The sequence below is a fragment of the Hydra vulgaris genome, chromosome 09 (genome assembly GCF_038396675.1).
Source record: "Hydra vulgaris chromosome 09, alternate assembly HydraT2T_AEP".
NCBI classification, from domain to species: domain Eukaryota; kingdom Metazoa; phylum Cnidaria; class Hydrozoa; order Anthoathecata; family Hydridae; genus Hydra; species Hydra vulgaris.
In genome coordinates, this window is record NC_088928.1 from 14,428,450 (window position 1) to 14,445,299 (window position 16,850).

Sequence of the window (16,850 nt, forward strand, 5' to 3'; positions counted from 1 at the left end):
TTAATAATAATCCAAATAGTTTTATTTTAATAGGCAAAAATAATAAACCTGCCTGTTAAACAAATATTTTACCCTTAGAAAAAAAAATTTTTTTTGGAGCCTATATTTGGAAAAAAAATTCCGGGAATGAAACCATAGCTGTTATTCAGGTAATTCGTAATTTTGATGTTTTATAAAAACATTAGTAAAACAACAGTGTAAAGCAGTGTAAACAACAGAATCAACAAAGACCATCTTAAGCTGTATATGAAAACTGAATTAGGTATTACACCAATATCAATTATCTTAAACCAAGAAAACAAATAGATTATGTAAAGTCTCTGTAAATAATTCAGAAAAAGATAAAATTTTCAACCTTTCATTATGGGATAATAGTGCCATTATTAAACCATTCCGGAAAAAATGGATATATTATAACGTGGATCAACATTTTTTATCAAGCGTGAACCAGAAAAAAAAATTAGTAATTAAAATGGCTTCAAACAACATATTAAAGGAACTAAATCTTCAACAAACATTTAGTTTGTGTACATTTAATTGTCAGGGACTTGAATCAAATATTAAATATACTGAGACAATAATCTCCCATGACATTACATTTCTGGGCAAACACTGGACTTCAAAACTCGAACATTCTATAATAAAAAACATTTGTAAAAACTCCCACTCATTATATTTCAATCAGACGAATAAATACAAACAACAAAAAAACAAACCTTGTGGTTTTTTATACAAAAAAAATCAATTTCAAAATAGCATACCTCTTTACAAAGATGATAAAATATTTGCAATAAGATTATAAAAAAATTATATCAACATGAATAGTTATGAGAATAATGGCAAAGTAATTACTTGGAGATTTCCAGTCATTTTCGCATGGAATTTATGATCTACTAGAAAGATCTAGCCCAAAGAGAAACAATCATAAAGTATCATAAAGAAAATATAAACAAATTAACGGAGGATTTAAGCATTTCAAGACATCTATTTTTTTATTTTTTTTCAACATCTTCGCTTCCAACAAGGCTGCAAACAACCACTATTAGAGTTGGAAACTATTGGAAGAGAAAAGATGAAGTTTATAAAGCAAATTATAAAGATTGCAAATTATATGAATCAGTAAAGCAAGATGTAGGAAAGGAGTTCTAAAGTACTGATGTTCGAGAAAAAAAACTAGATGAATAGGAGTTTTTGGAGCACTTAGGAATAGTCACAGAAAATGTATGAGATTTAATTGAATGACAAGTAAAACAATGATGATTTTTAGTAGATGACACAAGAGACGCTGTCTCTTGAGAGCAGTGCCTGTTATAGTGTTTGTAGAAAAGAGAAAGATAAGCAATATTACAACAATATGATAATGGTTGGAGGTTGGCTGCAAGAGCAGTTCCAACAATGTTTACAATGCATCTTGTCTAAAAGAGAAAGGGCATCATTGGAAGATCTGCCCCAGACATGGCAACAGTATTCCATACAAGAATGGATTTAAACTTTATAGAGATAAAGAATAGAATCCTGAGGAAGAAAGTGTTGAGCACAATAAAGAGATGCAGCCTTAGCAGAATTCATTGCAAAATTAGCAGCCTTATGCTAATTTTGCAATGGACTTGATATATGGTTTCCAAGCATATATCAAATCCATTAAGGTGGAGCATGGGTACCAAGAGTACACCTAAAGTCAAAAAAACAATCTATACATTGAAAATCCTGGTGGACTCTCGATTTAACTCAAAGGAAAAAAATTCTTTAACATTATTTTCAAAAATAGAGTGAGGCAGGGTTCATCTTTTATCGCTACCTATTTGCTCAGAAGAATTTCTGCAAAGCTGTCAAAGCAGCCCAAAATAATAACTTATATCAACAATACATACAAATAGAGAAACTAAAAAACTCTAACCCAAAAAACTTTCGGAATATTTTTAAGAGTATAAAAAAGGATTTAAATCTAAAACTTTTTGTTGTAAACAACAAAAAGGATAAAGAATCAATCACCACAGAATTTACTACTATATTTAAAAAACAATTAAACAATGAAAGAATAACTCATAATCTTACTTATCTTCAAATTCCACCTTTTGAAAATCCGGATAAAATAATAATTAATAATGAAATTAAAAAAAAAAACTATTTCTTGCCTAAAATAAAATTTAATGCAAGGATCATTTCAATATATCTGCAGAATATTCAAAACATGCCTAGTGTGATGCATTAATGCAATGGATAAGAAAATTCATTAACTGTGCAATTAATCATGGATGGACCCCTGCATCTATGTCATCACCAGCTGTTATACCGCTAGTCAAACCGTATAAAAAATCACTCACAAATCTAAACAACACCTGCGGTGTCAGCAATATTTGATATTGACAAAACTTTTAGAACACTTTATCTTACTCATCAGTCCTGAAATAAAAGAAACACATCCCCTTCAATTTGGTTTTAATAACAACAGTTTGACCATGCATGCTGAATTTGTTATAAATGAAACGATTAGACATTATAACAATAACACTTTGCCTTCTTACTTATGTTCGTTAGATGCTGAAAAAGCTGCAACTGGAATCTTCTCTTTGATAAACTTTATTGTGCTTTAATAGTGTCTCTCACCTTGGTTCTAAATCAATTCCATTTACTCTTAAGCAAGGTGTGAGACAAGGATTGACTATGTCACCCCACTTGTATAACATATACACCCAAAAGTTACTTGAAACTATAAAAAATGATAATTTTATTGGTACTTTTATACATGGAATTTTCACATGTGTTGTTACTTATGCTGATGACATTATTCTGCTTAGCTCTACTCTATCTGATCTTGAAAGGATTATAACAATGTGTAATGTTTACAATAACTTAAATAGCATAACACTCAATGCTGTCAAAACAGAACTTTTGCTCTCTGGAAAACAAAAAGTAACTAATTGCAAGATAATCCTAAACAACCATCAAATAATACCAAATGAAAAACTTAATCATCTGGACTTCATTTGGAATACAGAAATCCATTTTTGCCTCACTAATTAGATCAAATATTAAAAATAGAGTATCAAATTTCCAAACAACAGTGCAAACTCTGATTAAATTTGGTATCCAATTTGCACATCCATCTTCAATTATCCAATTATATAAATCTTTAGCAGTTTCAATGCTAACACATAGTCTGGAACTCTGTGAAAATAGAGAGTTAACAATGCAATGACTTGATAAAATTGGAAGAAATGCAAATGAGTCATTTTTAATGTATCGAAATATAGCAAAAATTCATGTAAACTCTCTACCTAAAGTTTAGGAGATATCAACATACATGCAACAAAATAAAATAAATCTATTTATCTCCCTATTAAATAAAAAAGTAACTTTTGAAATCATTAATTCCCAGCCTAACTATTGTTTAGTAAAACATTAATTTTTAGATGACATAAAGGAATTATGTAAGATCCATAAACTAAAAATGAAAAACTTAATTCAGGTTAAGAAGAAAATTTCAGTTTCAATTAAAATTAAAATTTCAGAAAATATAATACTATAGGATACTTATCAAATTCAAGTACAGGCAGTTCGATGTTAAAAAGCAACCGCAAACAATTTTCAAAAAAACTCTTGAAGAAAACATTTCCAAGTGATCTTTTTAATCTCTCTTAGTATTTTAAATTATTTTTTTATATATTTTTGCATGTTACAGAGGGTGTTTAATAAAATAATAATAATAATAATAATATATATACATATATATAATGATTAATTAAATACTAATCATCAATAATGCAAAACATCTAAATATAGATTTTTTTTAAATTAGGCGGTGATAATATTTTCCCTATATTAAATAAAAATCAATTAAAAAGATTTGTGTTATCTCATTAATTTAGAGATTTTATGAGATAGTGTTAGCAAGGTGTGGTTACAATCTTATCCCACTTATGTGGTATAATTTCTTTGTAGATGCTAATACCACTGAAGTGGTACAATTGCCATAGCTAGGCTGACCAGATTTTTTTTAAAGAAAAAGAGTACGTTTCCTAAACCCAACAATAAGCTGTAAAAAGTGTCAGACTTTTATGATGGAAAATAAAATATATTTTGTAAACTATTTTAAAGCAACTTTTATAAACCTTTTTTTACTTTTTGTAACTAACTTTTATTTTCTTTAATTTCTTTATAAAATTAATTGCAGGCAACACCAATGGTAATTTTTATTTTCATTACGCTCCTAAGTGCACTAATTTTCAAATCGCATTTGTCTTAAGTCTGATATTGACATCTTGCATTAGTCACTATTACAATATTACAATGATTTGGCTGCATGCAAATGCAGCAAACATTTCTAACAGCTGAAACTTTATTTATTGTTTATATCTTCAAAAAGATTTTCCATCTAAAAATTATAGGATCAGATTCAGCCTTTCAGAATTATATCTAAACCAGTTTTCTGGTTTAGATATTATTCTGAAAGGAATAATTTATATAAATAACAAATTTTTATCATAAATTATGAAAAGAATAGGTAATGTTTTGGTTAAGAAGATAAACCACCTTGATTACAATGTGTCTAAAAGTTTAGACTTGTGTGGGACAACAAAAATTAACCTATGAAATACTTTATCTTTTTTACAGGTGATGCAGAAGTTATTGGACAAAATAAAAACGTCAATAACTTATTTATAAATAAAAAAACAAACTACTATTATATTTTTTTTAAATAAAGCATTTATCTTTTAATAAAAATATATTATTTTTTATATGAAAAACACCACCATCTGCAATTGATCTCAATTTTGCTCTGACGCCTTTCATATGCGACTGTAAAAAGTTTAAATCAATTTCTTGTAGATTTAGTTTAATGAGATCAATCAAAACTTGCTCTGTTGAAGCTTGCCAATCTCCCTCGTAAACTTTCTGTGCCAAATGTCCCCAAAAATTTTCAATTGGTCGTGCTTGAGGCACATTTGGGGGATTGGATTCTTTATCAACGTAATAGACATATTGGTCCATCCAATTTAGAGAATCTTTAGAATAATGAGAACTTGCTAAATCTGGCCAAAATAAATAGTTAAAGTCTCCATGATACTTGTGAATAAATGGAAGAAGTCGTTTTTCAAAACATTCATTAACATAGATTGATGAATTGATCGCTACAGCCTTGGAAGTGCGAAACAATGGCTCTGACATACCACCGTCAGATATAGCTATCCACATTAATAATTTTTTTGGAAATTTCTCTTTTCCTATAAAATGAATACTTTCTGGGCATGTCTTTTTGTTGTTTGTGTAGTACCCAAAATTTCCAGGCATGTTGTCCCCTGCAAAACAAAAGTATTTTTCGTCATCGATGACAAGAAGCGATTTTGTGTTATAGAGTTGGTTAACTAGTTTTCTGCTTCTTTTCTTTGCCTTTATTTGTTGTTTTATAGTGTATTTTGGAGTCTTTTCACGTTTTCTATATTTAATATTCATTTTTTTTAACTGACAACCAATTGTTGATTGATTTACACCAAATTTAATACCTATTTTTCTCTGACTGACCCTTTTTCGATTGTTGACAAGTCTCAGTAGTTTGGCTTTCTTTTCTCTAGTCCAGTATGTCGGACAACCAGGGTGCTTTCTATCAGAAAACGATTGAACAGTTTCAAGTCTTTTTAGGTTATCATATATTGTACTTCGAGCAAATTCTTCCTTTTCAAAATGATTTACGATTTATTTATTTTTATATTAGGCTTATTTACAAAAAAACATTTTTAGTCACTTTCGAAAAGATTCTCGTTCAGCTGCATTTAACCTCATTTAAAATAATTGTGTTTCAAATAATAAAGTTTATATTTTATAGAATGTTTATGCCTACGCATAAAACCACAAAAACTAATTATTATGCTCAAATAATGAAATTAGGATTTGTCCGATAACTTTCACATCACCCTTTTGAATTATAGATTTATCAAATTTATATTTGTTTGCACCCATGTCTTAATCTAGTCAAAAGAAATGTTAGATTCAAGACACTTTAGGCTATGAATAATCTTGGTTATTAAAAATTACTTCTTCAACTGTTTAAATAGATCTACGATAAACAATTTTAGACCTTAAAAAATTTGGAATTATTTTTATAGTCAATTTTCAAAAATAACAATTTTTACTGGTTTTAAACTTGATACAATTTTTACTGATGTTAAAATTTTTAAATAATTCATTTCAAATAGTAAGCTGACCAATGACCTCCTTTTTATGTAAGAGAGCGCAGCGCCAAAAGTAATTAAAACTAAGATTTTTACGGCGCTCTGCTACGTAAAAAGGAATATGTTGGTCACCTTACAAATAGGAAAAATTCTTTTTATTATTATATATAAAAAATAGTATATTGGGTGAATTTTAGAAAAAGAAAGAGTATTAAAGATTTTACTTCAAAAAAAAGTATAATACTCTTAAAGAGTACGCCTGGTCACCCTATTCATTGCCACACTTGACCACATCAACTTTATTTAAATGGGGTAAAGTTGATGTGATTCATGAGTGGCTTTGCATGATTCCCAATAGTTAGAGTAACCCACTTTAATTTTTTTTGTCAAATAAACAGTTGAAAACTTTACTAAAGTTTGTCAAATTCTAATCTTAATTATTCTATTAGTCTTCAAAGAATTTGAGATCTGATCTCAATTCTTAAAAGAATCAAAAAATGTTATTATATTGAATACCAAATTTGATCATCAAATAATCAAGTAAATTTATTAAAAGACTTTTAATGAATTTATTTGATTGAATCAATCAAATAAATTTATTAAAAGACTTAAGGTCCAAAATAATAAAGGTACGTTGAATACTATTTGGTAAATATTTACTAAAATTGTTATTCAAATAACAACAGCTTGAATATAAAGCTTATTATTCAAAGTATTAACATTATGTAATTCTTTTAATGATACAATTTTATTTTATTCATATTCAAATGGTATTTTATTGTTTAACAACAAAAACAAATTATTTACCTTAAGAAATGGACCCCTGCCTAATACAGTTTTACCAAATGGCAGAACAAGTTTTTCGCTCGCATATTTATTACAAAAAACTAAATGTGCAATCATTATCTCGTATATTGCTGAAAAATAAAAGGCCTACAATGCTATTGTTTACGAACACGTTTTAAATTTAACTACATCATTGTACTTGTTATTAATTTGTTTTTTTTAATTTCCAATTAGTAACGTTAATATTCCATGTTTACATTTGTACTATTACGGACCAGGGGGGAGCAATAAAAGCTTTAACTTGTTAAAAGTTTTTACCTGTTTTAAGGATGAAACCACGAAAGTATTAAGTCTGCGTTTGACAGGGCCGATGGCACGGCTTTCAAGTGGAGGGGCACAAGCGTCAAATTTTAAAAAAAGTCCTCTATATCTAAAATATTTAAAAAAAAAAAAAGATTGTTTAGAAATAAAGTGAGGGGCACGTGCTCCCTCAGCCCCCTAGTGTTGTCGGCACTGTTTTATTAAACAGTCAAACATCTTAACAGTCACACATCTCAACAGTCAAACTTCTCAACAGTCAAAGTCTTGCTTTAAATGGATGGTTTACATTAAAAAATGATTTATGTAGTGTTTCTCTGCAAACACCAAAATACTATAATTAAAATTTTTTAGTGCACTGAACTGCAATTACTATTAATTTTTTCGGTTTAGTGGCTTTTGTTAAAGACTTTGAAACTTTGCGTCAAACTATCTCATTTCAACATATTCGTTGTATAGGCTGGTTGGCGCTAAGTCATCCAAATCACTAAGCTTCTTGACACGCTACACACCAAGGCGATCTATACTGAAGGCCTATTCATTGCGCAACCGTAAGCTGTGACTGGGGCCTATTATTTTTTACGGATTATCAGCATCTCTGCTATAAAATTTTATTTTGGATTCAAAATATGACTCTTAATGAGTTTAATTAGTTTATTTAGAAATATTTATATTAAAATGTAATTAAAAGTTATAATTTATAGTAAAAAAAAAAAACTTTAAAGCAATAAAAATATTTGCATATATTTTAACAACAATAGATACAAATCATTCTTTTCTAAACAAATTTATGATAACTTTAAAACTTTTAATGCAGGATTTTTATTAGATCTTGGTGTAATTTGTGCACAAAAATTGTTTAAAAATATATTAGCAAGTGTGTTGCAATGTTTTTGATTAATTTCAAAACAGTAAAATTCAGAAACCAGCAAAAAGATTTCACTCAAGGACTTACGACAAACTTTATCTTTTATTGAATGGAATAAGACAAAGCAAAAAAAAAAAATCATTGGCAAACATTGTCTGGTGGAATTTAAGACTACCACGATATATAGACGTAAGGTGCTCACCAAACTTTTCATAATAAAGTAATGTTTGATTGAACAAAATGTTTTCATTATATTTATTTCTACATATATAACCAGCAATATAAATCAAAGACGTTTTGGTAGTAACAGAAATTGATGATCTAGTGTTTCTAAATTGTCAAATATTTTACTACCTGCTTTACATAAAACATATGCACAAGAAGCACACTCATGACCTAAAATAAAATGAAAAGAATAAATGTCAATATTTAAAAATAGCAACAGTGATGTATGACTTAAATGCAATTTTTCTAAAATTCGTTGAACATTTATAAAGAAGGCACCCGCGGAACCTCGTCTCAGTTTCCCAAATTCTTTTTCTAAGTGGTCACTTGTAAACATGAATTGTTACTAATAAATATTTACATAGTTTGACAATACCATAGCAAGTATTGTGAATTGAAAGTTTGGTGATTGAAAATTTGCAGTATCATTAGATAACTGCTTCACTCTTTTGCCATTTTTACAACACATTTCAAGAGCCATATCCCCAAACTGAAGTAGAGTATTAAGACGACAATCATTAGGACTAAAAATAGGTGCTTCTAGTGGATCATTGCATCTTACATCAGCTCCACGACCTTTCACATTCAAAATTTTCCGACAGGTTATGACTTTATCTATAAATATTGCAAAATCTTTAGAATTTGAAACTATTTGAGAATAGGTCAGCAAGGCATGATATTTCTTATCTAAAAAAACTTTAAGGCAGGTAGATACATTTTGCCTTTCAATTGGCTTGGGAGCTATTGCAAGGCAAAATGTATCTACCTGCCTTAAAGTTTGAGCTATTGGTTTTTCAGGAATAGTATGATATAGTTTAAAAAATACTTGGTTTACACGATTGCCATCACAAATAACAACTTTCACATCGCCAGATGATGATTTTTTAAGTTTTATGCGGGAGCTTATTTGTCAAACAGAAAACTTGAACTTAATTTTGAAATTGAAATCATCTTTTACAGAAACTTAAAACCACCTTTGAGACATACTATCATAATTCCCAACACAGTTTTGGCCAATAATGATGGATCATCTAAAGATTTACAAAACAATGTTCCACCATGATAAAGCATCATTTTTTTGACATATACTTCATCATGAATAATTATAAAGTTTTTTTGTTTTTCTTCAATGTCTTTGAAAACTGAGTTTAAGAAACTAGCATCATCAATTTTGCAAAATTTTGATGCTATGCGTGCCAAAGTACTAACAGATGGCAATTGAAAATCGTTTCTTAGTTTATTGTATAAAGCACAAAATGTTGAAAAATATTCAAAACTACGTATAATTGTATCTAACTTATTTTATTTTTCCAATAAACTTTGCAAACATAACTGATATTTGTTGCTAAATAATGTTTTTCTTATGATCTATTTATAAAGTATAAAGTTATCCTCTTATGATATCAAGTCTAACGTACTAAATTTGATTAATTCATTTCGATCTGAAAGATAACAATGACTAGTCCTGGGTGACATAACTTCATCATGGCAAAATGTTGTGAGTGGAGTAGTTCAAGCATCGGTATTAGGTCCATTATTATTTTTAATTTTTGTAAACGGTTTACTAGAACAAGCAATTTATACTTCAAAATTGTATACCGATGATAACAAACTCATTGCAACGGTTAATTCATTAAAAGATCGTGATGTTATGGGAAATGATATTGATAAGTTAGTAAAATGGGCATACAAATGGGACATGGATTTCAATATTGAAAAATGTAAGATAATGCACTTTGATATACATAATCAAAACTTTAATTATTACATGACTGCTAATGATATTAAGATCAAATTATTAACAACAAACATTGAAAGAGATTTAGGAGTTTTGATATCAGACAACTTAAAATGGACTATGTAAATCAGAGCAGTAGCTTCAAGAGCAAATAGTAAACTAGGTGTTATTGCCAAAGCTTTTAATTATAAAACTTGTGACTTTTTCAAGAAGCTATATTGTGCGTCTGTGAGACCACATCTAGAATTTGCTGTTCAGGTATGGAATCCGTTCTTAAAGAACAACATTAATATACTTGAAAATGTGCAAAGACGTGCAACTAAGATGATACCTGAAAAAACCTTTTATAAGAAGAAAGATTAATCAAACTGAACTTAACAACACTAACCGAAAAAAAAGAAAACGTGGTGATTTAATTAAATTTTATAAATTTTTCCATCCTATTAATGATATCTCATGACAAAATCTGCCTAAATTTTGCGAATCGTTATTGTTGTCGGGACCAGCTGATAATACAAGATGTAATCAATTTAAACACAGTTTATACACTCAACAGGTCAAAAGTCAAAAAGATTTCTTCACAATTCGAAAACATTTCTTCACCGAATTGTAAAGAATTGTAAAGATATGGAATATTTTGCCACAGCCAACCATTGAAGCATTAACGGTGAACAATTTTAAGAGCAAAATAGATAATTTATCTAGTATTATGTCGACTACTAACTAAACTTCTAGAAACAACATAAATAACTATTATTTGTTGTTTATATTGTTAGTTATAAAACTATTAATGTTAAAGTCATAGATTTAACATGGCGTTAAGTCTCAACAGCAATAATTATTCTTATTATTATTTCCATGACATTTAAAAAATGTAGTATTTTCTCAAAATTTGACCAAGAGTCAACAATATTTATGCAATTTTTACACAAAATTTTTATAAAACATTTTATTCCACAATGAAATGTTTCAAAATGTAAGTTTACAAAAATTTTAACAAGAAATAAAAGAATACCATCATAAAACGTAATAGATTGAACATTAATTGTTTCTCTTAACATTGTATATTATATACAATGTTAGGAGTTATACTTAACAACGTTAGGAGTTATATATATATTATGTATAACTCCTAACACTCTAAGAAGTTAACAATTAAGTAAAAATACAGTGTTTTAAAATTATTTACAAAAATTTATAATTTAAAAAACATTAATAAGTTATCGGATATATAAAAGAATAAATTGTATTCTGACTTATCTTTTGATGAGTTTGAGAGAGCTTACAAATCTCTTAAAAGAAACAAAGCTACAGGTGCGGACGAAATAAATGGCAACATAGTCATAGATTGCTTTGAAAATTTAAAATGTATTCTTTATAAAGTGTTCAGGGCATCTATACAGCAAGGTGTATTCCCTGACCAATTAAAAATAGCTAAAGTTACTCCAATTTACAAAGACGGAAAAAAATCAAATGTTAGTAATTATCGCCCTATCTCAGTTCTTTCAACCTTCTCGAAAATTTTAGAAAGAATTATATACAATAAAACATACAATTACCTTAATCTAAATAAACTTCTATATAAAAATCAATTCGGTTTTAAAAAAAATTGTTCAACTGAACAAGCCATTACACAGTTCATTCGTGAAATTTCCAATTCATTTGGTAGATCACAATATACACTAAGTATTTTCATTGACCTATCAAAAGCATTCGACACGGTCGATCACAAAATTCTACTTAAGAAACTCAAATTTTATGGAATTAATGGCAAATTAATAAAATGGTATAAAAGTTATTTGACAAATAGAAAACAATTTGTTTTCTATGGAAATTATTTTTAAAATGAAAAATTAATTGACATAAAATGTGGTGTTCCACAAGGTTCTATTCTTTTGTTTTTAGTCTATATAAATCTTTTGTTTTTAGTCTATATAAATGATTTAAATATTACTTTTGTTTTTAGTCTATATAAATGATTTAAATAAAGCTTCTAACCTTATGAGTATCATTTTTGCGGATGATACTCATTTATTTCTGTCAAACAGTGACAGAATTTATGAGCTTTTTTCAAAAATGAATAAAGAACTTAATCACATCTCCAACTGGTTTAAGTGCAACAAGTTAACGTTAAACATTGACAAAACAAAATGGATCCTTTTCCACTCCCTCGCAAAAAAGCGTTTTTTACCAAATAATTTACCTAAACTTTTCATTGATAAAATTGAAATAAAAAAGGAGTCGGTCACAAGATTTTTAGGCATTTACATTGATGAAAATATTACATGGAAGTATCATATCGACTTTATTTCTACTAAATTGGCCAAAAGTATTGGAATTCTATATAATGTCAGATACTATCTAAATAAACAAAATTTAATTCAACTCTACTACTCATTTATACATAGCTATATAAATTATGCCAATATTGTTTGGGGAAGTACCTCTAAAAGTAAGTTACGAAATCTCTACCATCGTCAGAAACACGCAATGCGTTTAATATGTTTTGAAAATCGTTTTTCTCATTCTAATATTTTGTTTAAAAACGTTAAAGCACTTAACGTTTACGAACTCAATGTCTATAATATTTTATGTTTTATGTTTCGTTGTAAAAGTGAACAACCATTGTTCATTTTTAAAGATCTTTTTACCCATAAAGCTATAAACAAATATACTTTACGAAATAATAATTTAATAATTGAACCCTTTTGTCAAACTAAAGTTTAATCAATTTTGCATAAACTATCGAGAAATTTTGATTTGTCAGTTTCGTTTTCTGTTTTTAAAACTAAATTAAAAAACTTTATTCTTTCTACTGACAATATATATAAATATTTTTGAAATGTAAAATTATTTTCTGTTTTTGTTTATTCAACATTGTTAATAATTATTAAATCAATTGTATTTTTATTATATTATATATACACGTTTGATATATTTTATATGGTTCTGACGAAAAAAAATAAACAAGATTAATTTGAAAAGTTAAAATTCTCTGGCAAGTTTGTCAATGTGAGCTTTTTATCTTCGCAACTTTTAGAATATTCAAATACGCCCCCAGTACAGGGTTGCCATCTGGTGTGTTTTAAAGCCAGATTTCTCAAATCTGGTTTGTTTTTTTATCGTTTGGCTCGGAACTTTTGTTTTGGTTTATTTTAGATAATCTGGTTTAAATCTGGTTTATTTCAAAGTCTTTGGTCTTTTTTTGTTTTTTCTGGTATGTTTTTAAAATCTGGTGTAATTCTGGTTTATTTAATGATAAATCAATTTAATCAAGTTTTTATTACATAAAAAAAGTTAATAAGAGGGAAAGAAAGATTTCCACTTTTTCATTTTATAGGGGAACAATCAAGTTTAAAATAAATAAAAGAAATGCTTACATTAAAATCTTAAAATATTAAAAACTTTTACTTGTAATGTCATTAAAATGTTGTTTTTATCCCTTAATTGCCATAAATATTAGAAAATTCTTGCATTCAAGAAGTCATTTTTTGAGAAAAATCTGCCTGTAATGAATGTTGTTTCCCAATTTGAAAAGGCTATTTCAAATCTACTGTTATATCTTATGGATATAAAAAGTGAAGAAACTAAAAATCATTACAGAAATTGTCATTAATCATAAATTAATTGACATTGCATCATTAGAGCGAGTCTAAAAACTTATAAGAAAAATGAATTTCTAATAACACCCCTGAATTTTAAACTGCTTTGTAAGACCATTTAGAAGTTTCCGGAGACCTAGACCTCTGCAACATAGATGCCTACTGCATTGGCTTCTATGTGTTATGTTTCTAACTATTTTGTTGAGTCTTCTCACAGATCATCTGCATAAAAATCAGACTAAGAAAATATCAAACCAACTCTAGCATGCAGCCATTTGGATCAAATCATATTTAATAAGGTGAAAGATTTTTTACCAGGACTTTGAAATAATTGAGTCAATTATCGCAAAGGTTGGAAAAGAAGTCTATATCCATATGCAAGCGGAAAAAAAATATCTTTTACAGGTTGATAGTGTTGGATTTAGTATAGGTGTTTGGGATTGAAATACTTTTTCTATACTGCTTTGAAGGCTGGACTGGTACCCTATTAAACATTCACTAACTCATTTTTCTCCTCCTCCCTCACTCTTTTACAAATTAAATTTTAATATTCAAGGATGAATTTTTGGATAAAAAAGCATTTTTTCAAAATATAAATTATAAACAAGGCTTTAAACAAAAAGTTATGATTTTTTTCTTTTTTTTTTGGTCTGGTTTATTTCTGGTTTATTTTTGTTTTGTATTTGGTTTGTGCCCGAAAAAAAAGCTGGCAACCCTGCCCCAGTAACGGCTTACGGTTGCGCGAATAGGCTTTAAGTACACGCTACGCGATAAGCGCCTTGTCTAACGACAAAATTTTGTAGCTTTTGATTTGTTTGTTGCTTGAAACTAAATTTTTGTAATTATATTTTTATTTGGAAAATTTTATAAATGCATTGTTGTTTATATTAATTTTATAATTTTATAAGCAAATTTAAAGCATAATTATGGATTTATCAGATCGTGCTTCTTTGTTTTTTAACCGATTTTGGTTATGGAGGTTGTCTAATTTTCCTGAGTTTGCTACCTCTATCGGTTGTCATACCTATGATGATAGACTAGATGAAATGAGTTTAAACTCTTACCAAAGACGAGAAGATGAAGCAAAAGCCATGTACGAAGAATTGCTTGTCATTATCTCTCTTACTAATAATGAAACAGATTCAACTTTGACTCTTAATCTCGACCTTTTAAAGATTGACCTTGAACAATTTTTATCAGGAACCAAATATTGCTCTTATCTTTGGCCATTGAACCAGCTGGAGGGACCTCAATCTGATTTTCCAAGATTACTAAGCTATATGAAAAGAGAATCTCTTTCTGATTTACAAAAAATTATTAATCGTATGCGTAAGTTTCCTCAACAAATTGATGAAATAATCTACCTGTTAAAAGAAGGTGTTCGTATTGGAATGACACTCCATGCTCTCTCAGTTAACCCTGTAATAAGTTCTTTAGAAAGTTTGTTAAAAGTTCCTATCAAAAGTTCATTATTTTTTCAAAATTTTGAAGTATGCCCAGTAGACATCTCAATCGTTGATTGGGAAAATTGTGTTAATGAAGCTGAAAGTGTTATTGAACATGGTTTGTATTTTAGTTATAGAAAGTTGCTTTCCTATCTTGTAAATTTTTATTTACCAAATACGCGTTTGGATGTTTCTATATCATCTGTTAAAAATGGTTTTGAATTTTATGAAGCATGCTTAAAATTTCATACATCTACAAGCATATCACCACATGACATTCATGCTATTGGATTAACAGAAGTTAAAAGAATTAAAAAAAGAATGATAAATGTTAAAAATATGTTAGGATTTGAAGGTTCTCTGCAAGATTTCCAAATTTATCTAAAAGAAGATGTTAAGTTTAGCTTTTCTAGTGCTGATGAAATGTTACACTATTACGAGGCCATATGTAAAGAGATAAAAAGTGTTTTACCAAAGTATTTTACAAAAGTTCCAAAAGCAAATTTTGTTTTAACCAAAATGAATGATGTTATAGCTTCTACCATGCCAAATGCCTATTATCTTGCACCTTCTGAAAATTCAAGCAGACCTGGTACATTTTTTGTGAATGCCAGTAAAGTTGAAATGAAAAGAAAGTTTGAAGCTATATCTTTAGCTCTTCATGAGGCTGAGCCCGGACATCATTTGCAAAGTGCTTTGACGATGGAATCTGGTTGTTCAGTTGAGTTTCGTAGGTTTTTAGAAGATCGAAAGTATTATGAATCACCTGCACGATTTGGTTTAAATACAGCATATGTTGAAGGATGGGGTTTGTACTGTGAATTTCTTGGTGAAGAAATGGGGTTATATAAAGATTTATATGATCTCTATGGAAGATTGTCTAATGAAATGCTTCGCGCTTGTCGCCTTGTTGTTGATACTGGAATTCATGCTTTAGGATGGAGTAGAGATAAAGCCATAGAATACATGACAAAATATACGGCAACTGACTCTCACACAATTTCAACAGAAATTGATCGTTACATTACCTGGCCTGGTCAAGCATGCGGGTATAAAATGGGAGAAATCAAAATTAAAGAATTAAGAAATATGGCTGCTGAAAATCTTTGTGAAAAATTTGATCTTAAACAATTTCATGATTTGGTTGCATCTATTGGAGGGGTTCCATTAAACATTCTTGAGAAGCAAATTAAAATCTATATACAAAATAAACTCAAATGACATTTTTAGAGTTTTAAAAAGTAATATTTGTATTTTTTTTACCAATAAAGGAATTTTTTTAAAGAATACACAATAAAGAAAGTTTTATTTAGTAATATATGTATTTTTTTTTCACAGCATAGGAACGTTAGCACAATAAAAAAATAACTCAAGCTTAATGAATAAGAAAAGCCCAATTATTTTTTTTTAGTTAAGTTTAAATCTTTTTCTCATAAAATATAAGAAAACGAATAATGAAGCTTTTACGTTTTCTTACATCATTTAAATTTTTTTAATGAATTAAAAATGATTTAAAGTACAACATAAAACAGCTATAATTAAATAAGTTTGTGTTGGGGAATAACATCTGAACTAAAGCAACGCTATTTTTTTGAAAACAGCATATGGGGGAGGGGTCCTAATATATGGCTAAGTAACGGTAAATGTTATATGATCTTTTTTTAGCATTAAAAAAGAAAGTTTGAAAAAGTACGAAAG

At 28.4% G+C, this 16,850-nt stretch overlaps 2 protein-coding genes across 3 annotated transcripts in view; one reads left to right on the forward strand and one right to left on the reverse strand.

Annotated features, from left to right (window-relative positions):
* Positions 1–7,227, reverse strand: part of LOC101235320 (aprataxin and PNK-like factor) — a 63,719-nt gene extending 56,492 nt beyond the window's left edge. Inside the window, exon 1 of one of the 2 annotated variants that reach the window (XM_065804804.1) lies at positions 6,978–7,212. In XM_065804804.1, coding sequence (XP_065660876.1) covers positions 6,978–7,073 — 96 coding nt within the window. In that variant the 5' untranslated portion in view covers positions 7,074–7,212. Of the gene's footprint in view, positions 1–6,977 lie in introns of both variants that reach the window. The other variant, XM_065804805.1, reaches the window with a different exon arrangement.
* A 7,228-nt stretch (positions 7,228–14,455) lies between these two features.
* On the forward strand, positions 14,456–16,468 carry LOC100211293 (uncharacterized). Its single transcript, XM_065804806.1, has one exon. The coding sequence runs from the start codon at positions 14,634–14,636 to the stop codon at positions 16,371–16,373; it is 1,740 nt and encodes a 579-aa protein (XP_065660878.1). The 5' UTR covers positions 14,456–14,633; the 3' UTR covers positions 16,374–16,468.
* Positions 16,469–16,850: the final 382 nt, after the last annotated feature.